This window comes from Notolabrus celidotus, chromosome 14 (assembly GCF_009762535.1).
Source record: "Notolabrus celidotus isolate fNotCel1 chromosome 14, fNotCel1.pri, whole genome shotgun sequence".
Classification (NCBI taxonomy): domain Eukaryota; kingdom Metazoa; phylum Chordata; class Actinopteri; order Labriformes; family Labridae; genus Notolabrus; species Notolabrus celidotus.
This window is the reverse complement of record NC_048285.1, coordinates 32,186,690-32,212,024: the sequence shown is the minus strand read 5'-3', so window position 1 is coordinate 32,212,024 and position 25,335 is coordinate 32,186,690. Positions and strand designations below refer to the sequence as shown.

General features: G+C 42.5%; 1 protein-coding gene across 1 annotated transcript; it reads left to right on the top strand.

The window, feature by feature from the left end:
* The first annotated feature begins 2,387 nt into the window (after window positions 1-2,387).
* Window positions 2,388-16,049, top strand: bbc3 (BCL2 binding component 3). Its single transcript, XM_034701930.1, has 4 exons — window positions 2,388-2,756; window positions 5,292-5,673; window positions 9,409-9,596; window positions 13,160-16,049. The coding sequence occupies exons 2-4, from the start codon at window positions 5,304-5,306 to the stop codon at window positions 13,253-13,255; spliced, it is 654 nt and encodes a 217-aa protein (XP_034557821.1). The 5' UTR covers window positions 2,388-2,756; window positions 5,292-5,303; the 3' UTR covers window positions 13,256-16,049.
* The last annotated feature ends 9,286 nt before the right edge of the window (window positions 16,050-25,335 follow it).

Here is a 25,335-nt window from a genome sequence, read left to right as displayed (position 1 = left end):
TCATTCTTTTTACATCTTGAACGGCGTAACCTTCAGTTAAACCACGCCGACCTCAAATCACAAATTATATTTATACTCTTTGGGATTAAAACTAACAACAGACCACAAAGCATGCACCCTTTAATGCCCTCCTGTGGGAAGAAAGCACTTCACGTTTGATGCATGTACACTGTAATAAAAGTAAGACAAGAGAAACAGAGTCATTGTTTGCTGAAGATAAGGAGCCACTACTCTCTACTCTGCAGCCTTTAAAGATCATTAAACTCCCTCTAATGTCAGTTGAATCCAAGAGAAGAAGGATGTGCAGCTGATGTGTGAACTTTAAAGGATGTTTTGAATTTGGTTGCTGAATAAAATGTAAAAAAAAACAGCTTGAGATAGAATGATTTACCCTCTGGATCAAAACAGTGCACAAGAAAACACCTAAGGGGCCTCCAAAGTGGACCAAAGGTGAGTCCTGCGTGAGTATTTTGGACCCACAGGTTTATTTACACTGAGTTGTAAAAGGAGTGTTGTTGACTTAGAAGACATCTCAACCGTCAGAGGTTTATTTCCATCGCATGACTCACAAATGTCAGAGTGATTATAGCTGCTAATGGTTTTGACACTCACCCAGCACTTGCAGTTAGTGTGTTGTAATAAACAGAGCTCGCACTGACAGCTGACTCAGCCCATCTAACACAGGATCACATTGTGTCGGTTCACAGCTGCTGCAGATGTGTTGAATTGAGGAGGAAATTGGGGGAAGGCCAGCTGCATGGGTGGGTGGGTGAGTGGGGAGTGTGTCTGTGTGTGGTGGCGGTGGGGGGTGTTTTGTTGATTCTTGTGTGGAGTCATCACATGATGAGGAAATTACTTTGTCCTGAGGTGAGAGATAAAGTTGGAGAGGAGGTGCAGAGTTGTGTTAAAAGGCTGTTTGATGACAGCACAGTGGACTGAATTGAAAACATTGTGCATGTAGACTAGGATAGAAAAATCAGACTTAGATTTAATGCAAAGGACATTATAACAGAGTCTTGTGTTTTTGGTGCAAAACAAGAAGAAAGCTTATTTTTATATAATGCTGCAGGAAATCTCAGGTTAATGCAAATAAAAGTAAAAGAGAAATAAAAACAGAGACAGAGAGAGGGGTGAAGAAAGTGAGACAGTAGCATCCTGTTTAGGAGCATGTCAGCACTTGTCGAGGAGAAGGCGTGGTGAAGGAAGTCAACACCAGAACAACACTGTGGTGCGGATATCAAAATAAAAGCATGTCAAACACATATTTGCAAATACATGCAGCACAGTCAGGAGAAGCTGCAGCAAGAAGCTCAAATAGAAAATGAAGTCAATTTTGAAAAAAGCTTTACATTGGAGTCATACTAATTATTAAAAAACAAACAAAACCAAAGGCACATGTAAACATTTCCTAGTGTGATGACTACTGATTTAAACTGTTATGTTTTAGTTAAGCAGTATCACATGCAAAAGAAGGATATATCAGTTGCACAAGTTGCATATGTATGAGAATTTGTATACAGGATATCAGTGCATGTGAAATGTAAAGGTTATAAGCCTATACTGCTCATTCCAAATGTTCAATATGACATTTAAGGTCACCATCGACTCATGTAAGAATGCAAACTTGTGCACATGCCAGTCCTGTCAACACATTAGCTTTTTAGCCTTTGTATGTTTTCATGTTTTTATGCAAGAGGAATGTTGTTTTATGCATTTTTGCACATACTTCACTAGTATTCTGGTGATGATTCAGGGGAAGATATGAGCTGTAACAGAGATTAAGAGGGAGGAAAACATTTCTATGTGACAGAGGAAACAAATCCATCTAAAACACACTTTTGTGACCATTTGTTTTACACAGAAACTCAATTAACAATGAAAATGATGCACCGTGGGGATATAATGTACGCAGGTAAATTAAAGTACAAATGTCCATGCAAAGGTTTCTTATGGTTTATTCTTGGATGGTAAAAAATGATGGCTCCTGCTCCTGCTGCCTCTCTTACTCAGGTGAAAACAAAAACCATAGGCCCAAGAAGGAGCATTTGGAAATCCGCCACCTAACCTCCGTCTCCACTGAGACAAACAGAACTACACAAACACATTTTACTGTCTTAGGGATCAGATTTCAGAAAAGAAAATTCATCAGCTGACTTTAAAGCAAAAGTAGTGAGTAACTAGAGGATTGATAGAAATGTAGTGGGGTAAAAGTATCCCCAAAAAACAATACTCAAGTAAAGTACAGATACTCACAAATTTTTTTTAAGTAAATTTACTTTGTTACTGTCCACCACTGCAAATAGCTCATGTTTTTTAAGGACACCAGTTATAGTGTGGTCATATGGCTTTTATTTTGAAAACCCTCACCGGAAGTCTCCATTGCTCCTGTGATAACAATGAGAGTCCTCACCAGAGACGCTCACAGCAGAAGAAGGAAGCCTCTCAGACCGACCAGCATCACACAGAGACCAGGATCACACAGAGACCAGCTGCTCCTCACTGATATCTGTGTTTTGATGGGTTAACCTGAAAGAGGAAACATGTTGAATATCCACTGAGACAATCTGAACTGAGACACTTGAAATGGATTAACGCAGATCTCCCACCCGAGTGGACTCCCACAGACCCCGCGTTGAGACTCTGAGCCGGTGGTTAACTGCTCGATTTGGGAACATTTCCACCCCCTCTGATGTCCACCTGTCCCGGTCTGATTCTGACCTGCAGACAGCCTCACCACGGAGCGTCACAATCAACAAGTAGGTTTATTCTCATGTTTATTCTCATGTTTATTCTCATGTTTATTCTCATGTTTATTCTCATGTTTATTCTCAGGTTTATTCTCAGGTTTATTCTCATGCTTATTCTCATGTTTATTCTCAGGTTTATTCTCATGTTTATTCTCAGGTTTATTCTCAGGTTTATTCTCAGGTTTATTCTCATGTTTATTCTCAGGTTTATTCTCATGTTTATTCTCATGTTTATTCTCATGTTTATTATAGGCCTATATGGTGTTCATTAATAAACAGAAGTTAGAGGTAAATCTGACAGATTATCAGAGTTGCATCATCTGTCCAGCTGTCAGAAATGAAAGAAAAGCATGTTAAGTGTCCTGACTGCTTCTTAAATACACACTTTACTGGAGTTTGTGTCACTTTTTGAACAGATTCACATTATTATTATTATTATTATTATTATTATTATTATTATTATTATTATTATTATTATTATTTACTCTCTTTGACGGCGAGATTATTTACATTCCACCCTTTAGTGTTTTTATTATTTCTCTTTTTTTCTTTTAATTGTTAGAAACATGTCCTGACATGTCTGACAGAAATATGATCACAAAAAAAAAACAGATTTAGTATCCCTAGTTTTGATCTGACCTTCCCTGCTGCTTTTACTTGTCTCTAACAAGTGTCTGCATTTTACAGTCTGTTTTTAACCCTCTTTTTATTCTTACTGCTCTTTAAATTTGTCCTGCAGCACTTTCAGATTTGTTCAGAATGTAAAGTAGGTGATAAATAAAATGTATTATTTTTTTTTTATTATTATATATAAATATAAAGATCGTGGCAGCAGCAGCAGATCTTGTGAACGTGAGCAGCACCTTTAAAAAGTTGTATTTAACACTTTAAGTTTCATAAATGGAGAATTATTGAGTCCAAATCTTGAATTTTCTAACCTAATATAAATAATAATTATCTTTTTTCCTAATTTTCTATATTTTCTTTGCGTAGATTACTTAGTAATTCTCTTTAAAAGTTGCTTCTTTTTTTATTGGCCAAAAAAAACCCCAACCATAAAATGTTATAAATGATCATTACTGTTAATTTAGTCCTTTGCATTGATTTCTGCTCCATAAACAGTCACTGTTGAGTCCCTCTTGCTGCTTCACCTCGCGTGGCTCTCTGGGTTTCTCAGTGCGCCTCCTCGTGCTCTCACTGCACGGATTTGTTTACAAATACGAGTCTCGTGCTCCTGCAGGGGAGAGGACGACGCCCCCTAGCGGTCACAGAGGAATATAGGTCGCTGGGTCAAACAGAGGAAAAAAACAATAGAGCTAAAATTAGAACAGCAGATTTCATGTATTCATCACAATATGATGTTCTTTATTTACTCACACTGACTGAAGAAGTGAAAATCTGTGATCAGGTTTTAATTGGGTAACATAAGATGAGTTACCTCTCTGTGTGTTTATGTCCTTATTATTAATATAATACACCCCATTAAAAATAATTCTCATCAGAATCTATTAAAGTACAACAACACATGGCAAATTGAAGTAATCTTATTCTATTCCCAGTATACAATGTCTCATAAAACAAAAAAAGGTATTATGTGGGGGCCTCTATAACAAGGCTGTAAAGTAGTGAAAAATTAGGGGATCATTAATGAAAAAAATCCTTTATATATAACCTTTATTTGTCATTGTCAGGTGTACAATGACATTAAAAGCGCTGCTCCTGAAGGAACATGTTATAAATTCAAGTAGAATAAAAACAGGTAGAAAATATGAATAAAAGACTATATAAATATAGTAGTAATAATATAAAACATCAAATATATACAGTCAGGTGGGGAGAAGAGGTAATTGGATTTAAAATATTGCACATATATGAAAAGTTTTCACAGTTCCTGGTATTACACTTGACATGAATATTATTGCACAGTTATAAATATAAATATTACACATGAGGGGATTGTTTATGTCAGCTGTTTGTGGGTGTTTTGTTTTTGAGAGGGGAAAAATGACGGGCTGACTATAAAATGTTTCTGACCATATGAATTCCCTTGGAAATTACCACTAAGTGTTATTTACTCATAACCATGATACTCAATGAGGATTACATGCAAATTCCAGGACCACTCTAACTTACCCTACGCCTTACATACAGGCAGGTCAGTAGACATTACACCTGTGTCGTGACTTCCTGTCCGAGCCTTTGGGACAGTCAGCACACCTCAGGGATGATAGCTGTGCATGATATGGGGCAATAAATGATGCTGGTGGAACATTGTTACCTTTGAAAAGTAATAAGATCGCCTAAATTTAATACACAAACACTAACGTTAGGTGAAAATCACTCGAACATGTGCCTGCTGTAAAATCCAGAGATGGTAGAAGGGAAACAGGCCGACCTTGGGTGACATCAGAGAGCATGCAACTCAGACCGCAGCAACATAATGAAAATCACATGACCACAATAAAGTTTATAACTAATGATTTATTGCTGCATCTGTACTTTGATTCTGTTGTTCTGTGTGTTAATGCATGTTCATGCTTTCAGGCTATTCCTGAGATGGCCCGTGCAGAGACCATCGAGAGCGTCGGGGAAACTGGAGGGGGAGGAAACGACTCTCTTCCTCGCCATAACTACTGCCGCATGGAGCTGCCTCGCCCATTCCAAACCTGGCCAGGCCTGCTCACCACCACAACCGCCGTCAGCAGCAGGGGAAGTGGTGCTATGCAGCCTCACCATCTGCACCCTCTGCAGTCTCTCTACATGTCCTATCCCCTGCCTTACCTCCACCCAGAGGGCCAGGACGAGCCCCAGACCCACCGGCAGTTTCCTGCGTTATCCCCATCACCCACGCCTCCTCCTTCGCCGCCGCGCAATCGGAAGGAGGAAACAGGCCGTGCACCCAGTGCCTTCTCAGGAGAGCAATCAGGTAAGGTTATTCAATTAACCTTCAAATAAAGTGGAAATGTATGAGTTTAAAAACAGCACAGAGCAGAATAAAGACCTGGTAGGGGTGCTAGTTTGGTCTAGAGGTTAAATTGTGCACCCCATGTACAGAGGATAGTCTCTCTTCACAGTTTCCTGTCCCATCCTTTGAATGAAAACATAAAAGCCCCAAAATAAACATGTGAAAACAGAAAAAGGACCCGGTTAAAAGAAGAAGCTTGGTATTGTTTGGACAATGTGGGTCTGCCTCCCTTTGTTTAGACTGACAGAGAAAGCAGGCAGATGTGAGACTAAGATCTTTATCAGAGCCTGCATTGATTTATAACCAACACAGGCCGGTTCACCTTCTGCAGGAACAACAAGCTGCACATGTATCACATGAAGGTTCTTACCAATCCTCAGATATGACTCAACCACCACGCAGAACAGTTTCCCTTTCAGACCTCCACCCATAAATAAACATCAGAGTCTGCGGTTAGCAGGACAGGATGGGTCGTGTGTTTCCCCGGGTGTTGTTTCCATGACAGGAGGTCTGTTTGGGCCGTGTTGTTGGGGGGACAGGTGGAGGAGTGAGACCCTCAGACTGTAAAACTCCTCCAACTGTTTTTTTCTCAAGACAATAATCAAAGTTTGATGGTGTTTTAAATCAATTTGAAGATTGCTTGACCCTGAAAAAGGAACAATAATGTTTAAAAGTTGATGATGCTTATTGTAAAATGGATCACAGTCAGTCAATGATTCATCATAAGTCACTAGTTTGTTTAATTCCTGCTCTCGTGTTTGTGTTTGATGCCGCCTTAATTCCTTCCAGATGCATCCATCCAAACTTTATTACCCTGAAGGGAAATTTTAAGGCTGTGAAAAGGAAAATTCAGGATGTGTTTGTTGCCCAGCAGGTTACAGGAAAAGCAGGTTTAGTATTTGGCACTGAGGCGGTGTGTTGTGACAGATTTGTAACAATGCAAACAGATAATTGGCTCCCACCTCTACCACCACCACCTCCTCCTCCTCCTCCTCCTCCCCTCTCAGCTGTAGGTCAGCTGTGCATCTTGGGCATGTTCAGACATGTCCCTGGCGCTCTGTTTGCAGAAGAGAAAAAAAAAAACGTGCAGCATTTCCTCTTGCAGTGAGAAGCTCAGCCAGCGGATCAAAGCCAAGTCAGTCAGTCTGTCGGTCTGCCACTCACAGTTTGATTGAGCCATTAATGAAAGCTGCAGACGTCTCAGCGTGATAACTCATAAGCTATTTATTCAGTGAAGTGGTTGAGGTTGTAGGTGACCAGGCTTATCAGGCATGCCGTCAAAGAGTCAGTCAGTCAGTCAGTAAATCAATTATCTAATTATCATCCCCTTTACTTTCTGCATTGATCTGTCAGACTGATAATCTCTCCTAATCAATTAAGCAATTAGCATAAGTCAGGCGGTGGAGTGAGCTAATGAGTTCATTAGAGCTGTCAATCCCTGAATATGCAGAGTCGAAAGTTTCCTCCTCATTCAAGGGTTTGTATTTATTTTAATTATTGTAAACACTGTAGATTAATACCAAAGATATCAACACTATGAAAGAACATTTATGGAATTATTCAATTATTTAAAAAGTTTTAAACAAAGCAGGATCTGTTTTATATTTTAGATTCTGTAAAGTAGCCCCCCTTTTTCCTTCATGACATCTTTGCACACTCTTGGTATTCTCTCAGTCTGCTTCATGAAGTGGTCTCCTGGACTGGTTTCTAATTCACATGAGCCTTGTCAAGAGTTCATTTGTAGAATGACTTGCCTTCTTAATGTGTTTGAGACCATCAGATGTGTTGATTGAATGAGAAGGCGTGTCCAAACTTTTGACTGGTAGTGTAGTTTGAAACCTGTTTGCATATTAGTCTGTAATCAATCACAAAGTTAACTAATGGGTGTAATACTCCTTTAATTTATTGCTTATTTATTATTAGACATGTAGAATAATCCATCAGCTTCCAAAACAATCAATCAAAACTAGTGAGAGACAGTTGATTTAGCGCTGTGGTTACCAGAGATTTGATAACTCCAGCTTTGGTCTCCTCAGACGGAGTCTAGGTAAGCTTATTGATTCGTACATGAGCTGGTTGTGATGTTAGTTAAGTTAATTGATCATTCAGCTTCCTGTCACGTGTTCCTCTGCCTCACTTTGTTTTGATTTTTAAAGCCCCTCCACCTGCTGACTCCTCCACCTTCATCCCTCCTGCTCCCCGTGTCTAACTCATCCTCAGTGAGCCTCTCTGTCACCCTGTCAGCCAATCAAACAGCCAACTCTACCCTCTTAGCCCTGCCCCCTTTCCTTCCGTCCACCCTATCGCAGCTAAGCCCCGCGCTCTGTCGACCAATCACACGGAGACGTCTCCAGGAGCGCTGCTTCAGAGTTACCTTGGCAACAGGCCAGGGTTTTCCCGTTTGTTTTTTCTCTCCAGCTCTCTCTTTCTCTGTCTCTCTCTCCGTCTCTCTCTCTCTCTCTCTCCATCCTCGTCTAGTCACCTGCATCTTTAAAGGATCAGTTTTAATCCTCAAAGCAGATGCTGTGGTTGCCCGTTTCTGTGGTGGTAGTAGTTGCGGTGAGAGAGACAGAGGTCATTTAGAGAGAGGTGGACGAAGGTGAAGAGGAGCTGAAGGTGTGTCCGAGGAAGAATAGAGCAGGGTATTTGATCGTGTTGAAGAGGGATGGTATTCAAAACTTAGATTTAATTAATTAATGACACTTTTAATGCAAAAAAAACGACAAAGATGAAGAGTTTCTCCCTTTTTTTGATCTTAAAATAACAAAATAATACGTGTGAGAGCTCAGGGAGTTAAATCAATCATGGAGTCATGATGTGACTCTTTCAAAATGATGAATTGAGGATAAAAACACAAACATTCAGAAAGATAAACAACCAAAGAGGCAAATAAAAGAGCATCAATGAATCTAAAGAAACCACATGTCGTCTGAAACGACTCATAACTGAAGAACCGTCACATCAATCTTATTAAATCCAATTATTAAAACAAGCTGAAGCACCCAAACACAAGTACAGCTCCCTCTCTGTTTAGAACTGACAGTCTGTAAACAAACAAACACACACACACACATGGTGCACCTCTCCATACCAGACTTATTAAGCAGATTAAGAGATTACTCTCCCAAGTTCCCTGAGGAGGAAAATAAGTCACCCCATCAGACTCTTAGCTGATATCTGTTTGTGTTTGTGTTTACACGGAGGAGTAAACATCTCCACCGGGGAGCTCTGCGGCTTCCTTTGTTATCTAAATGTCAAAGGTCAGGAGAGACACTCCATCATGAGCACACTCACACACGAATGAAGACGTTTGTTATCTTTGTTTATGAATCATGTCGAGTCTTCAGCCTGAAATCAGGGACGACAGGGTTCCTGGAAAGTGTGTGTGTGTGTGTGTGTGACAGTGTGAGCTGTGTTTTTGGGGTGTGTTACTATGTGTTCACACTCCCCTCATGAGCCGTCTGCATTAGTGTGTAAGGAGGCTATTAATGCACGCTGCTTGTTGAGAATCAATTAAGCATAACCAGAGGCTCCCAATAAAGCACTACTGTCTCTTCATGCACGATCATTCCTCCTCCTTAGAGAGAGAGAGAAGTCAGAGGATGAAGGGAAACAAAGGTAAAGAAATGAAAAAGGATTGTTTTTTTAAAAATACAATGTTTCTGATTCGTCTCGTCTATTTTTTGTGTGCTGCAGACTTGGACGGAGAGGAGCAAGGAGACGCCTCCAGCCGGCTGGGACCTTTGCCCGACCTGCTGCCCCAGAACGAGCACCATCACTTGGCCAACCGAGGGGAGGTGGTGCAGGAGCTGGAGGTCAGGAGGGTGGCTCTGCAGCTGAGGGCCATCGGAGACGAGTACAACGCCACAGTCCTGCGCAGAGCGGTAAGAAGGGGGCGGGGCTACAAGCTGTTATTTAGATATTGAGTTCCTTAAACACCAAAAATGTATCCCAGATCCTGCTGCAATGTCCTCAATATGCTAGTTTAGCCAACTGCATGTACAAAAATTGTCAATTTAGTGCAATAGACAACAAAGAGGAGCAGAAATCCTTCAATTTAGAAGTTTTGCACCAGAAAGGAATGAAACAAGTAACTGATTATCAGAATATCTGCTTTCCAATGACTCATCCATGATGAATGCGGCTCTTCAGGTCCCTACAATGAATGTTGTCTTTGCTGCACATCTTAAGAAATGAGATTTTTAAGGCGTAACAGAAGAGAAACTTTTCTGTGACTTGTTTAAAAAGTTGAACATGAGATATTGATTGTTTTCAGTAAAAGTTGCTGGACGTTGTGTGATAAGTAGAACTCAATAACCTGAGTGTAAACAACCCCCTGACCTGACCTCTCAGTGTCATGTCACCGAGTGCGTCGCCGCACTTGTCGTGTTTTTCCTTCACCTGAGGTGCACCGAGGATTAGTGCGTCCGTTTTTTCTTGTGTCCTTGAATCCTGCACAGTCACATCGATTCTTACCCCAGCTCCTGCATGAGTGAGCATGTGAGTTTGCGTGCCTAATTAGAGGAGTGTGTGTGTGTGCGAGGGCGGGAGGAGGGAGGACGGATCGATACTAGCGTGTGTGGGAGAGAGTGAATCGATGTCATTTGTGCCACTTTTTCTCTCCTCTTTCCTCCCGTCTGTCTTTCCTCTCGCTGGCTTCACTTCTTCTTTATGAGTTTGTTTTTTCTTCTTATGGCTGACTCCAGATCAGATCACAGTCTTACTGAACACCCTGCCTCTCTGCTCTTATCATCCCTCCTTTACTTGTTTAATAATTCTCCAACTTCACAAAACCTCAAACACAAGAAATAATCTGATGTGTTTAAAACAGAGGGATGAATAGATGACTGTATTTTTCTCCTCTGCTGTCTCTCTGTTTCTCTTCATTGTCATGTCTTTATCTCGCCTGCCCCTCCCTCCCTCCCTCCCTCTGTACACTACATCGCGTGAGGAGTTGGCAGCAGCTCCCTACCCCCCCACATACACACACACACACACACACACACACACTCAAACACACACTCAAACACACACGCCTCCCCTTTGCTCTCTCTCTCTCTCTCTCTCTCTCTCTCCCCATCCCTCCCGCCTTATGCACACAAACAAAGATGACGTCACCCACTCTCAGCTCTGACTCAGACGTGGATTGCACTTGCACACACACGCACACACACACACACATGCACACACACACACACTTTATGAGGGCGTAACAGTCTGTTTTCAGACATGTGTAGCAGGTTTCAGAGGTTGCTGCCCTCACTGAACTGTCTCCTTCCCTGTCTGTCAGCTGTGTGTGTGTGTGTGTGTGTGTGTGTGTGTGTGTGTGTGTGTGTGTGTGTGTGTGTGTGTGTGTGTGTGTGTGTGTGTGTGTGTGTGTGTGTGTGTGTGTGTGTGTGTGTGTGTGGGCGTCTGTGTGTGCACGGGACAGACAGACAGAGACTTTATTCTCGAGGGGAAATACAGGAAATTGTGTGTGTGTGTGTGTGTGTGTGTGTGTGTGTGTGTGTGTGTGTGTGTGTGTGTGTGTGTGTGTGTGTTTTGTTTACAACCCAGCAGGGCCAAAAGCACAGTCGGACTCTTTTTGTGAACAAACAGTGTGAATCAAAAAGAAGAAGGGATAGAGAGAGAGATAGAGAAGGAGAGAAGGAGGGAGGGTTTGACCACAAAGCACGTGAGGTTCAGGCAGTTCACAGCAGCATCCTTTACACACACACACACACACACACACACACACGCACACACACACACACACACACACACACACACACACACACTTGTTTATCCTGTTGTTAGAGCCGTGGCAGACATGCAGTCTGAGCCGGTCCTGTTTGTTTTGGTCCATAAATTTGACATCATGTTTGTGATCACATCCACTCCTCTGTTTACTCCGGAGGCTCTTCCTCTCTTACAGATATTTATCTTTAATAACTCGTCTGATATCTCTCTCAAATCTTATTTCACTCATCATCTGAAAACAGTTCCAGGAACACATGCTCCGTCACGAGAGAGTAACAGGTTCAAACATCACAAAAACCTCACTTCAGCTGCTTCATGTCAGACCGGCGTTGACGTGCATGACTCTGCCGTCATGTGATCCAGTCTTTTATGTTTCACGAGCTGTTAGTGGGTCAGCCTGTCAATAAATGCGCATTTTTTAGCATCTCGGCTCCCTTTAAAAAGGTCAAACATAGAATGATCGGCCGTGTTTGTGTTTTATTTGGCTCCGCTCGTGACCTCGCCCACTGCTCCGTGGTTTGACATTTGGAAACCTCAGGTTTTGCATTCTGGCTTTTACGCTATCAAAGTTCTTCGAGACAAAAGTGGTCTCGATAAAAAGGCGTGGGTGAGGACTCAAAGAGGATGAATTCAGTGATTTGTATTCGCTGAATTCACCACAACATTTGTAATGCATCACTTTCGGGAAAGCATGTTTATGTATGCGGCTTCTTTCAGACACAGGGAGGTCCTAAGATAAGATAAGATAAGATAAGATAAGGGAAATTCATGGAGTTACAGCAGCAAGGTGTACAGAACAAGAATTTAACAAGAATATATATAGAAAAGAAATGTCCATCAGAGACGACAGCTTGGCCATAATTCTCCTGTCAGCCACCACCTCCACAGGGTCCAGGACTGAGCTGGCCTTCTTCACCAGTTAGTTCAGTCTGGCTCTCCACAGCAGGTCAAATCCTTCCAATGTGGCGTTCTTGTCCGGTGTTAGCTCTGTTAGCATGATGCTACTCTGGTGCTGGGTTAGCTCGTCCACCTTATCATAGACAGATCCCACAGTCCCCATAACAGTGGGTGGAAGGACAGGACCATGTCGTCCCTTCTTAGCTTGCACCTCAGTACCAGAATATCGTCCCCGCCTCCTTCCCCTCAGCTCGCAGGGAACATCGGGCCTAGCATCGATCAGCATCATCTAGCATCAACATGCTACGGGCTGCTAACAGCTGATCTTGTTTGTAAACAATGTTACCATAGATACATGCAAGATCTCTGGACACACACAGGAACAAAAATAGTTAAAACACCCCTGCAAACATCGCCAGTTTGGTGTCTATGGATAACAAATGAGTCATTAAAAGTCCTGACAGGCTCCAAATACAAAGAGAACTAAACAGATAGAAGAAAACCAAGAGAGAGCTGCTGCAACAAGCAGACACTCGAGCAGCACTAAGCCTTGATCAAAACATGACTCTAAAAAATGTGTGAAAATTCAAAATATTGAATCCAACAAATAGAAGATGAATTAAAGCTTTCATATATGATATTTAATTAAAAATGTGTCCCCATACAGCTACAGAGGAACATGTTTAATCCTGCAGAGAGTCAGTGTGTCTTAAGGAATTCACTCCCTTTTGGAACGGACCCCTAGTGGCCGTTAAATGAACTGCAGTTTCTGACTCTGTTGGACTAACGCTTGTCTGTCTTTCTCTTCCAGCACGCCGCGCCTCACTGGCAGGACTGGAGAGACACCTGCAGAGGACTCCTCAACTTCATCACGCAGTCCCTCAGCACGCTCTACAGGCTCACGTAGAGGAGTCACCGCGGCGGGTCTCACGGCGTTCGATTCAGGACTTACCTGCTGACTGTCCGATTGTTTGTGAAGAGAGAAACTGTGATGTTTCCACTTGAGCTCAGAGGGATTCACACATCCTGAAATCAAACGTTTACTTGAAGACAGAATTTTTTGGAGGATGAGATCAGCAGCTGGAGGTCAGGAGGGTCACCGGTCTGCTGGATCAGGGTGCTACCTGTGGAAACTGGACCCTGCTCGTCCGTGACTCGGTCTGCTGGTTCAGACTGCAGCGGACAGACTCTCTGTATATTCTGTATATTTCTTTCTTTGTTTTTGGTTAACGTTTACGGGGGCGTCTCTTTGTGGAGCAGGCATGACTCAGCTCTCTGTGAGTGTGTGTGAGTGTGTGTGTGTGTGTGTGTGTGTGTGTTTGCGTGGTAGACCTGGGTCAAACATGCAGGAACATCTTCATTCAGTCAGAGGCGTGTTGGAAGGTGAAGGTCTTCAACGTGTTCATCATTGAGCTTCAGTCTGAGTCATGTTTGTTTGTTTATAATGAATTTCTCTGTTTCTGTTGTCTTCATGTTCTCCTCTTGTCTTTCTCAGTTCCCCTTCACCTTCTGACACCCTCTGAATTATCTGAACTCATTTCGATGTCAGTGACAGTCGTGGTTTGACTCATGGTCTGATGTTTGCGTGCTTCTGTCGTGTCGTTATTTCGCTTCCTGTGCCCCCACACATTGTTAAAAACTGTGAAACTGGACGCTGATTTTGCATGGCAGGGAAAAAGTGGGGTGTTAATCCACTATGGAGCAAAGCACAGAGTGAACCTCTCTCCCAATCTGCTTCATCTCATCATACGACGTGCCTTTCTGCTCAATAACCAGGACAATCAACTGCACACATTCAAAGAAACACACACACACACACACATATGCTCCTTAAGTGCTTTGTTTGCAGTCACTAATCTATCATTTGCATCACATTCAAACGATGCTCAGCTTCAGGTCACCACAGGACAGACGGATCCCCTCACAGCACAACAAACACCTTCACACCTTCACACGGCCGGGGTTGGGAGGTAGCAGGTCCGCCTGTGTCACAGTGTTTATACTTCCTTTGTTTGATGTAAATATTGTTTTGGATGATTAATCTAACCGCTATGAAACATGTTGATGGACTTAAAGAGTACTTATGAGAGAGAGAGAGAGAGAGAGAGAGAGAGAGAGAGAGAGAGAGAGAGCGCTCACAGTGTTTGTTTGGGAGATCTTTTTGTATTTCTGAGCAGAGTTTGAATTTAAATCCAGTGGATTTGAAAAGTTTTCCAAGAGTTGAAGTAAATTGTCTGATTTGGATCTTTTTGAAAAAGTATTGATGATATTTGTTAAATGACCCCCTTGGATGTGAGATCATTTTAAATGTAGTGTTTGAGAACATATTCTAACTGCTCACATCAAGAGTATAATTTATTTTGAACGTAGCCTTTCTGTAGCTTTTTGTTTCTTTACTTTTTTGTACGTCTTATTTATTGTTTTCTTACATTCCTGATCAAAACGATGAATGAAGTTGTTTTTGAGTTGTACCTGTTAAAACAGAGATTGAATAAAATGAATGTGAAGTAATATTCAGACGAAGATGGTACATCACGGTTCAGATATTCATGTTTTTAAAGATCGTTAGAGACGCATGAGTTCTAAAGTCTCCTGATGATAAGTTTCTAACTCATTATTACGCCTGTGATGAGGCGACGTGTTAAATACGCCAAACTTAACGTTGTATTTTTATAGGTAGTGCCACCTACTGGTGAAAAGTGTGTAGTGACAGTCGGCCCACTGAGGCTACATTTTTAAAGCTTACTGACTGACTCCTCCCACTCAGGGTCAAAACTCTTCAACATTTCAATCTGGCACTTTGCGCTCATCGTAGTATCGGAACAATCCGACGTGAAAACAACGACGTGTGTTCGGCTCTTAAAGCACTCATGAGGAAATGTTCACAGGACGACTCGGTACCTGAAAGTGATGTATCAGCTTTGTGTATCAGATGAGATGGAAAAGTACAAAAATTCTCCCTTTTTAAAGCACAAAAATGAAAAAGACTGCTAGCAATACTTCAAGTTTTTGCTCAACCTGACTGAAAAGTGAAGAAAAATATGATTTCAAACATTGGCGGGCTGAAAACCTGCGACATTCATGAACTAAAACAGAACTGTGGATGAAATATTCCATCTTAAAGGATCATTTCAACTTTTATTTCAGGACTGATTTGACTTAATTTAGGCTTTAATGACCTAACACACTTTAAATGTCAAAGAATGATTACCTCTGCTTGTTAATGTCGCCCCACACCGTTAATTTCTGTTCTGTTTTTTAGCAAATGGCCTTTTTTAAACATTTTCAAAGCCTCCTTGTTTAAAGTCACATGACCCCACAGCCTGCTCAGCTCTCCTGAGACCTCAGCAGCTTCCACAGCGTCTGTATTCATATTTTAAAAATGGTTTTGTTAGCAGTGCTCTCCGCCATGTTTGCTCTCTGGGTACAAGTGTAAAGACAAAGTGTGGGATGCTCCTCAGATTCACCTGTAAGTACTTAAATTATTCAACCCGTAGGTGATCGCTGACCCGGCGCTCTGAGCGTGTGCAGACGCTCACCTCCGGGTTAGCTTCTCTTGTGAGAGTGCACTTCCTAGTTCAGGGCTCTGTGTCATCACATGCAGTGCGTATTTGCTGTTTTCAACTTTTTTCTAATGTAAACTTTCTACATGAATTTTGTACTGTTTTCTTTTTTATAAATAAAAGATAAGGAGAACTATACTCACTGCTTTCATGTTTTCTGTCCAGAGGTCAATGAAGTCATGAAAGTGTGAATGAAGAGTCAAAGTCCAGAGAGTTTCATTACAGAGCAGGTATGCAGCGGTGTCATGGCTGAACATCGGTTATTTACAATGTTTACCTAGAGCAAATACTGTCCCATGCAGTAGCCAATGTTTGTCTGTATCTTATCACATACAGCCCCTCCCTGCAGAACACGTGCAGCATGTAGGGCCTCGTCATCTCTCACCTCAAAACAAACTCTGCTAAGGGCTCCACTTTGTCCCTGGTCTTATCTTTAGTAGGGATGTATGGACAGAACATCGCAAACTGAGACTATCAGCAAATATGTCATGGATAGACGTCAGCAGCTGATGTGTATCTGTTGTATTGCATCAGTTTAATGCTAACAAGCGAGTGCACCTGACTGCTGATTGAGAGAGGAGGGTTTTTTGGAGCAGAAGAAGTCACCTGTTAGACAAAGAGATCTGTTTTCCAGGTCAAATGTTAAAGATAACATCTGCAGTGTGGAAGAAGAAGAACTAGACTGATGCCCCTTTTCCATTGAGGCAGTTTCAGGGTCGGTTCGGAGCCGGTGCTCAATTGAGAACCAGATTTTTGTGTTTCGACTGCGAGTGAACCGGCTCCCAGCCGGGAAAACCAGTTCCAGAGCGGCTCCAACTCTTTGCTGGTCTAGAACATAGACTGTATAAATAATGGACGTAGTATCCATGATGTCACCCGTCTGTTTCTGAAGCGCTGTTTTGAGGCCAATAGTCGGCGGCAGCCATATTGCTGCTGTCAAGTGATTGTGACATAAAGAGGCGGAGTTTGAGCCTCCTAGCCAACAGCTCCAGAAAAAATTCACCCCATGTACAGTGTGTGCCGATCGAGACATGAGCTATCCAGGCTACACTCGTCTTTTGAACCAGGCTGTAAACATGTTTATTTCTGCTGTAAAGATCGACTGTTTTGAATGGGTGTGTATGTGGTTTCTGGTACTTCCAGAGCCAGCCTCAAGCGGATCCTCGAGGATCTGCAGTTATTAGCACTTCAGCATTGGACTCATATATTTAGACCGGAGGTTGCCGCTTGGTCTAGAACCGCGAACCACTTACGTCAGGGGCGGGGAGTGAGGGGTAAGAGATAAGGGGCGGGGTTACCGTGACCAAAAAGACAATCCTCTCTTCTCATTTGACGTCGCCGTCCATGTAAAGCATGATGTAGCACAGAAGTGTTGGTAAAGTTGGATAGGGACCTCATGTGATAACAAAAAGCCAAGAGCAACACCAGCAAGCATGCTAGGTTGTCCGCCATCGTTGCTATTGAGAGGCAAAGTTCACCCTAGGGCTGCTGGGAAAAGCGTTCATGCAGAAGTGACGTCATGATGGGCTCGAGGGGGTGGGAAAACAAACTGGTGCCGAGTTGGTTCACAAGTTGAACCAGCTCTGAACCAGAGCGAGCACCAGCCTGGAACTAGAATCAGGTTCGCCTCGGTCAAAAATCAGCGGCTTGTAGTTTTTTTTAAGCGGAGGGACGATTTAAGGACATCAAATTAGAGCTTGTTAGAGAAACAGACACAGAATTAGAAAGAGGTAATGTAAGAAACATCTGTTTTGAATCGGCTAATGTTTTATTTTGAAAATGAGCATTGGTATCAGCCTTGATTTTCACAATAAGAGCATCTGTATCACAAGGAGTTTCTGAAATATTATAATAAACAGTGTACAACAGCACCACTTTAATGACAGTTATGATGGACAATAAAAGCACATCATGTGAATCCTGCTCTCACATTTATCTACTGATAAAAATATCTATTGATAGAACATTTACCTGACGTTACCTTAACATGTCTCTGAGGTCATCCTCTGTCTTCATCCTGTTCTTACAGTTTGATTCTTTTATTTAAAGTAAACAAACGTCTGAACTCTTCCCTCACGACTGTAAGTGTCTGAATTAAACATGATTCAGGGCTGTGGGGGGGGTGAAGTAATACTGTATGTGAGCGTCTCATCTTTGAAGAAGAACTAGAGGAGCATCGAGGGAGGAGATGAGAGACAAGAGGAGAGAAGAGCATCTCAGGTGAAGGAGAGAGACTCTGCTGACTGAGTCCACATGGAGGGATTTAGTGATCAGCCTGTCTGTCAGCCCTCTCCTCTGTCAACACTTCACACTGTAAAAAACACAGTCTGAGAGCAGCTGTTTATTGTAATGTGGAGAAAGCAGATGTTTACACATGTTGGAGGCTGTGTGTGTTTGTGTGTGTGTGTGTGTGTGTGTGTGTGTGTGTGTGTGTGTGTGTGTGTTTGTGTGTTTGTGTGTTTATGTGTGTGTGTGTGTGTGGACAGGGAGGGGAGGAGTCAGACGAGCAGTGCCTCTGGACATGCGTGGCAGAGGATGGACACACACTGCTGAGGTCTCATCACATCTGGACGGCAACACGGATTAACAGACACAAGGTCAAGATCCTGGCTGCACACACAAACACACACACACAAACACACACAAACACACATGCACTACAAGTGTTTACAATGACGGTCAACATGACAATCTGGTGCACGGCCTGAATCCAAACAGACTGGACATGTTTTGTTTTGACGCTCAGAGAGAGACCTTGGATAACCTTGGTGTTGACACAGTGACACAGCGGCGGTCTGTCGCTCATTCACGGTCTCAGTTGCACAAATTTGACCCACATGACGTCGCCTCTTTGAACGCAACACAGCAAGAACCAGACCTCCAGGACACATTCCTCATTCATCCTCATTTTATATCATTTAATTTCTGTATCATTTGTTTGCCATACTGTGAAACATTCCTCGACCATTACAAACACACCTTCATAACTGGACCTGGGGTGATCTCTTATATCTTGATCCAAACACCATCTTTATGAAGGGGGAAGTGAAGATGGGTTTGAAGGACACAGTCTGTTTTGTAACATGACCTAGGATCTGGGTCATGTTACATTCATAAAGACCTTGAAAAGTGAGTGATATCCGCTAAGTCGAGCCGAGGTGAAATCCCCTCACATGACATCCAGGAATGATGATTTCATGTTGTTATTTGTCTGGAGGTTTGAGGTCAGGATGCTGAGTTTTTTATATTGTTATTATAATCATCATGTAACGATGTTCAAACAGCACTGGACTGTTAGATGTTCATGGTATGCTCCCTCCAGCTTTTCTACCTCTAACAGTAAACATCATAGTGAAGCAGCAGCGGCTCGGTCTGTGGGGTTACTGGTTCCAGACCGACCCTCTTGCCTGGAAACAGGCTCTGTTGTATATATATTTGTTTGGGGGGGCTTTTACACCTTTATTTTATCTTATAGAGGACAGTGGATAGTGTAGGAAACTGGGAGAGAGTGGGGGAATAACATGCAGGAAAGAGGCCTCAGGCTGGATTCGAACCCAGGCCGCCCGTTACATGAGCGCAGAACTTTACCATTAGGCTTAAATCTGCACCCGATACAGGGCACTGTTGAGGTTCCTCTTCTCTGGGGCGTTTCAAAGGCTCCTGTTGGTGCATGTTTGAGTGTATTTAAGTCTGTGTGTTTCAAAAGAGTGAAACAAATTAATTTCCCTCAATAAATAAAGTTCACAAAACTTATTTCATGACTTTATCAATCTGTAAATTTGAGATAAACACGAGGTACCTGTTCTGAAAGAAAGGATGAGCGCTTCAGTGAAGAAACCCACCCCACTATGACCTGCACTGATTAGTTTAGTACCCTACCACATGGCTCCTGATGTCCCCCAAAGCCTGAGATAGACAGGACAGATGGGGAGCGAGAGCCAGAACATCACTGGGGTTATCAAGTGGGCTCCTCCTTTCACTGATGTTGCCTTTAGTTAGGCCCTCCATGCCAGCTCCCACTGTCCATCATATCCACCAGCAGAACACCCCAATTTAACAACCCAACCCCTACAGTACTGCCACGTTGAACTGACCCAGGCTCCGTACATGCGAGCTCCAGGTAGTGACAACACCCATACTCTACCACCTGGCCCCTCGCAGCCCCCCAACACCCAACACACAACAAGAAGAGTCTGCAGCTAGATGTTAGAAAACATATCCAGCAGCTAAATGAATCTATCAGATAAGCATAGCTGTGTAAAAATGTATGATAAACCTGCGGTTAAGTAGAACAATGAAATGCATTGAATGCAAACACTTGAGGAAAGTGATGTCTGATGTTTAACTTGAGTGAATGTTCCAGATGACATCCCTCCACTGTGAATGAAGGAATACATTGCTTCTATTGTCCCTTATTGCTTCTTAGTTGAAAAAACAACAGTGATAAATAAGATTATTATACTTATACACCTTTATTAAGTAATTATTTTAACTCCTAAGTTTAGTGCAAGACACAGACAATAAAATACAGATAGTAGAGATAGATATCACAGTAAACATCTGGTTTGATGGTGCTAAAGTCTGCAAAATGTAAGCAATTTATTCCTTGATTCACAATTCAAATAAGTTACATTTTGCAAGACTTTAGCATCATTAAACAGATGTTTCCTGTAATATCTATCTCTACTATCTGTATTTTTTTGTTCTGTCTCTTGCACTTAACTTAGGAGTCAAAATAATTACTGAATAAAGATGTATTAGTGTAATTATCACACAAAAACTGTTGCTTTTCAACTATAAAACATCAGCCTGCACCTGCAAATGTCAGGATTCGATGCTTCTCTCTGACGCATATGACGATAATCTGGATTATTTGTGGTTTAACACTTTTAGTCAAATCAAATAACCTACATAAAAAGTCACACAGAGCTGTGAAATTTATTTCTTTACAGCTTTCTGACTCTTCAAAGACAAACTGACTCATCAGTGAATCACAGAACTGGAGGATTCATCAATACTGGAAATGACTGTTAATTCAAGTCTTGTTTATCTTTACATGATGACAGTTTAAATAATACAAGGACACACACACACACACACACACACACACACACACACACACACACGCACAGAGTCTCTCATGGTCTGTTACTGAGTCAACAGGCAGCATTGGGACCAGATATCCTCAGTTAAACTCCTCAGCAGAATCAGCCAATCACGCAGCTCCAGGAGCAAAATCTGGAATCTGATTGGCCGCAACAACAGGCACTTGGTCTTTGCTGCTAAGTGGAGGCGAAACAGAGAGTGACCACACAGCAGGGGAACTGGCTGAGGTTTAAACTGTGTGTGTGCGTGTGCGTATGTGTGGGGGGAAGAAATGAGACGATTGAAGGAGAAGAATGAAAGGATAAAGAGGAAGAAATAAAGTCCAGCACAGTCAGCTTTAAGAGAGTGTGAAGAGTGCAGTGTGTGTGTGTGTTTGCAGATAAGAGTTTAGGTTTAATTAAAGGGGCAGAACAAGCTCAAAGGGACGTCCCGTAATTAATCTCTTTCTTAATCCCAGAAAAAGAGCAGCAGCAGCAGCAGCAGCTCTCTGTGCTGCTAATCACTCTGATTCATTTCAACGCTCTGCAGCGCTCAGTAAACACAGCAGCACTCAGAAGAACACTTCAGGTACCTCACATGTGCAGTGGTTTATTTTCCACCCAGCCTCTCACTCTCTCTCTCTCTCATCCTGTTTTTACTCACTCTGCTCTCTCTCTCTCTCTGAACTCAGAATGAACCCAGTGTGTGAATAGACCCATCCTAATCTAAATTGAAAAAATGGTCACACATTTCTGCAGCAGCTGAAACACAAATCAAGGAATAAATATAGATGTGAGCCAGTTTATGATTGTTGGAGAGGTTTATGCAACGTGGTGCCAAACTGAGGAGCGAGTAAGGACAGAGATGACAGAGGAAGAGAGACTGTCTTTATCTTCTTACAGTAGAATCAATGAAATCTCCTCTTAAAGGATTTCTGGTATACATCATGTCTTCACACAGTCACTCAACAGTAACTTTTTTTTCACATTTTGCTCCATTTTCAGACACAAAAGGTTCATTTCCAGTCCAGGACGTGTTCTGTGTGGTCTCAAAGGATCCTCGTCTCGTTGGATTCCACCGTATGAACTTTGTGTTGCACAAAGGTTTCAGCATTTTCGGGACACTGTGATGATGAAAGTGTCTGCGGCTTGAAGCTTTAACGCTATACAAATGTGGAAACGATTATTGAGCCTCTCTGCTCATAAACACCATGAAGTGTGTGTGGAGAAGATGCTGCAGCCTCTTTCACTTTCCCCTCTCTCAGGCTTTGTCAAGAATAACTGAGCTGAGTTGAAATCACAAGTTACAGAGAGACTAAGAGAAGTTAAAAACAATGCATGACAAATAAAAGTAACACTAAGATCTAATATGTGTGATTTATGTCGTGCAAAATAAAAGATATTCTGCACATGCATGCCTTTGACCTGATGTTTGACCTTTCAGTAAACCACAGAATGAATCAGCTCTGCCTCCATGGTCTGAGTTTTGCAGAACAATAAACCCAGCAGTCAGCAAGACTTTGCAGACGTTAGCATCACAATAAGTGTCATTTTTTTTCCCATTTATGGTAACACACATCTCTGCAGCTCAGGTTTCACAGGTTCAACCAGCTGCCACTCCCAGGGGCTGAGCGGGCTGAGACCGTGTGTCTGGGCCCCCCCCCCCTCGTGCCGCTCTGTAAGGGTCTTGTTGTTTTGCCGTATTTGGGAGGAAAAAAGAAGGAAATGCTTTAAGTTTGTCCCGAGGCTCACTGAAGTACCGCCCCGCCCTTTAACCTCGTCACTGAGACACAATGCTGCCATGTTTGGTTTGATGAGTCGCATGTTATTACCAAATAGAGTCATACACACTGACTCTGTGCTGCACCACAGTGAACCTTCAGCTGCCGTGCCCCTGTTATTCTCAAGTTACACAGAAACTGATTTTGTGTGTCATGAAAAACGCCTTGGTTTCATTACTGAACTTAAATATTTCCACAACACACGCTGGGGCTGTGACGTTGCACAATTTACTTTCATAATGAAATCAAGTTCAGCAGAGCTCAGGGCTCAGAGCTGGCTCAGGCTTAGACTGTGGGGGGACCTGACACACTGGGATCCTGTCTTTCCCTCTCTCCTCTCTCTCCCTGTCCCATTAAAGTTACCAACCATAGACCTTTCTGGAGTCCCTGAGCTCCCTTGTCTCGTAGGTTCCTTCTATCTGTCTCACCACTATCATCTCCCTCTATCCCTCTCTCCAACACGGTCCCAGCAGATGTGTGTCTAACATGAGTCTGGTCCTGCTGGAGGTTTCTGCCTGTTAAAGGAAGTTTGTCCTTGCCACTGTAACTTGCTAAATGCTGCAAAGTGCTCTGCTCATGGTGGATTAAGATGAGATCAGACTGTGTCCTGTCTGTAAGATGGGACTGGATCTGATCCTGTCTTGAGGCAGACACCCTCTCTACTTTTAAGAGTAGGCTTCAAACTTTCCTTTTTGATAAAGCTTATAGTTAGAGCTGGATCAGGCTTGGACCAGCTCTTAGTTATGCTGCTATAGGCTTAGACTGACACACTGGGATCCTGTCTTTCCCTCTCTTTCCTCTCTCTGCCTGTCACTTACTTTAACTCTTCCTGTCCCATTAAAGTTACTAACCATAGACCTTTCTGGAGTCCCTGAGCTCCCTTGTCTCGTAGGTTCCTTCTATCTGTCTCGCCACTATGCTCTCTCTCTCTCTCTTCATCTCCCTCTATCCCTCTCTCCAACACGGTCTCAGCAGATGTGTGTCTAACATGAGTCTGGTCCTGCTGGAGGTTTCTGCCTGTTAAAGGAAGTTTGTCCTTGCCACTGTAACTTGCTAAATGCTGCAAAGTGCTCTGCTCATGGTGGATGACGAAAACTCCCCCACAGTCAGTCAGCGGTGACCCCACCCTCACCAGAAAGTTATTTTTGGTCTTTTTCTTCACTTGGTTCTCAGTGTTTCAGTTTGTCCTCCTCTTATTTGAGTTATCACACTCATAATGAAACCATCCATGCAGCTGAAAACACAACTGACAAACTGGTACAGTCAGCAGTCCTACTTGTGATTTTAGTGTTTGCTTCCTTTTTCATCTTGAGAACCTTTTACTACATTTCCACTCAGACACTGAAACTGTCTGTTTATGACCTTACTTTACTTTGTGTGGTTCAAGTCACTCTCATTTCAGTCTCAATAAAACCACCTGATGTGACTTTCAGTATGAGATCAAGGTAGTGTTAATGTCTCTAACGAAATTATGACGATAAATGTTCGTCAACGACTCTTTTTTTCAAGACGAAAACAAGACTTTGACGAGCTAAAGTGCATCACTGATAATAAAAACTCTGACCATCATATGTTTTAAATTTAGTTGACGAGACGAAAACATTAGTGGCTGCCGCCGCACATTCGAAATCCATGTTTCCTCTGCTGTGCGTCTAATCTTTAAAGGTGACATATCATGCAAAATGGACTTTTTAATGGTTCTCTACCTGAAATCTGTGTCCCTGTCTACAAACCCCCTGAGAATGAAGAGAATCCATTCTGTCCCTGTTCTGATTTCTCCACCTTTCTGTAAATGTGTGTGAAACCAGCCGTTTCAGACTTCCGTGTTTTTGTTACGTAACAACAATATCCGGTCTGTCACGGAGTCAGAGCTCGGAGCTTGTTCAGTCCATAGACTGTATAAAATACAACTCAACCCCTCCTCCGTTTTTCATTCCCTGCACACATGTGTGCTAACAAGGAGCTTAGGAGGGAGGCATGCTAGTTGTAGGCTGTCTTAATAAACACAAAGGTCGGTTTTACTCCCCACGTCTGCAGATTTGAAGATCTAGTGGATGATTTTTATTTATCATGGATAAGTGCTAGCGCTAGTTAGCATAGCCACATAGCTACATGTTCGTAGCTGTGTACCAAGACACACGTCGACATACTGACAAATAAAACAACAAGAAACACTAAATCTGTGACCAATCCTTCAGAAAGGTCCTGCTGCAGGCACCTCTCCGTCAGGATCAGATTCTGGATCAGATTCAGAGGGTTGAAGTAACGTGATCTCTGAGCAGCCAACATGTAAACATTAGATCAACGTGCTGGACAGCTGAGGCACACCCACTTCCTGAGGGGGCGTGGTCAGAGAGAAAACAGAGTGTTCTGAGGAGGACTGAAGAAGAGGGTTTTACAGGCAGACCAAAATCTGATTTCAAAGTGTTTTTTTGAGCATAAACTTTAAAGACATGTTTTGGGGACCTCTTAGACCAATATATGTTGATGAAAAACGCGTGATATGTCCCCTTTAAAGATGGCGTGATGACTTCCTGTGACAGGCTGACTTATTATCTG

Excerpts from the sequence above, each read along its gene's own strand:
- bbc3 (XM_034701930.1), top strand. The coding sequence starts at position 5,304 with ATGGCCCGTGCAGAGACCATCGAGAGCGTCGGGGAAACTGGAGGGGGA. Across the intron at positions 5,674-9,408 it reads CTTCTCAGGAGAGCAATCAG|ACTTGGACGGAGAGGAGCAA; the intron begins GTAAGGTTATTC and ends TGTGTGCTGCAG. Across the intron at positions 9,597-13,159 it reads CCACAGTCCTGCGCAGAGCG|CACGCCGCGCCTCACTGGCA; the intron begins GTAAGAAGGGGG and ends TTTCTCTTCCAG.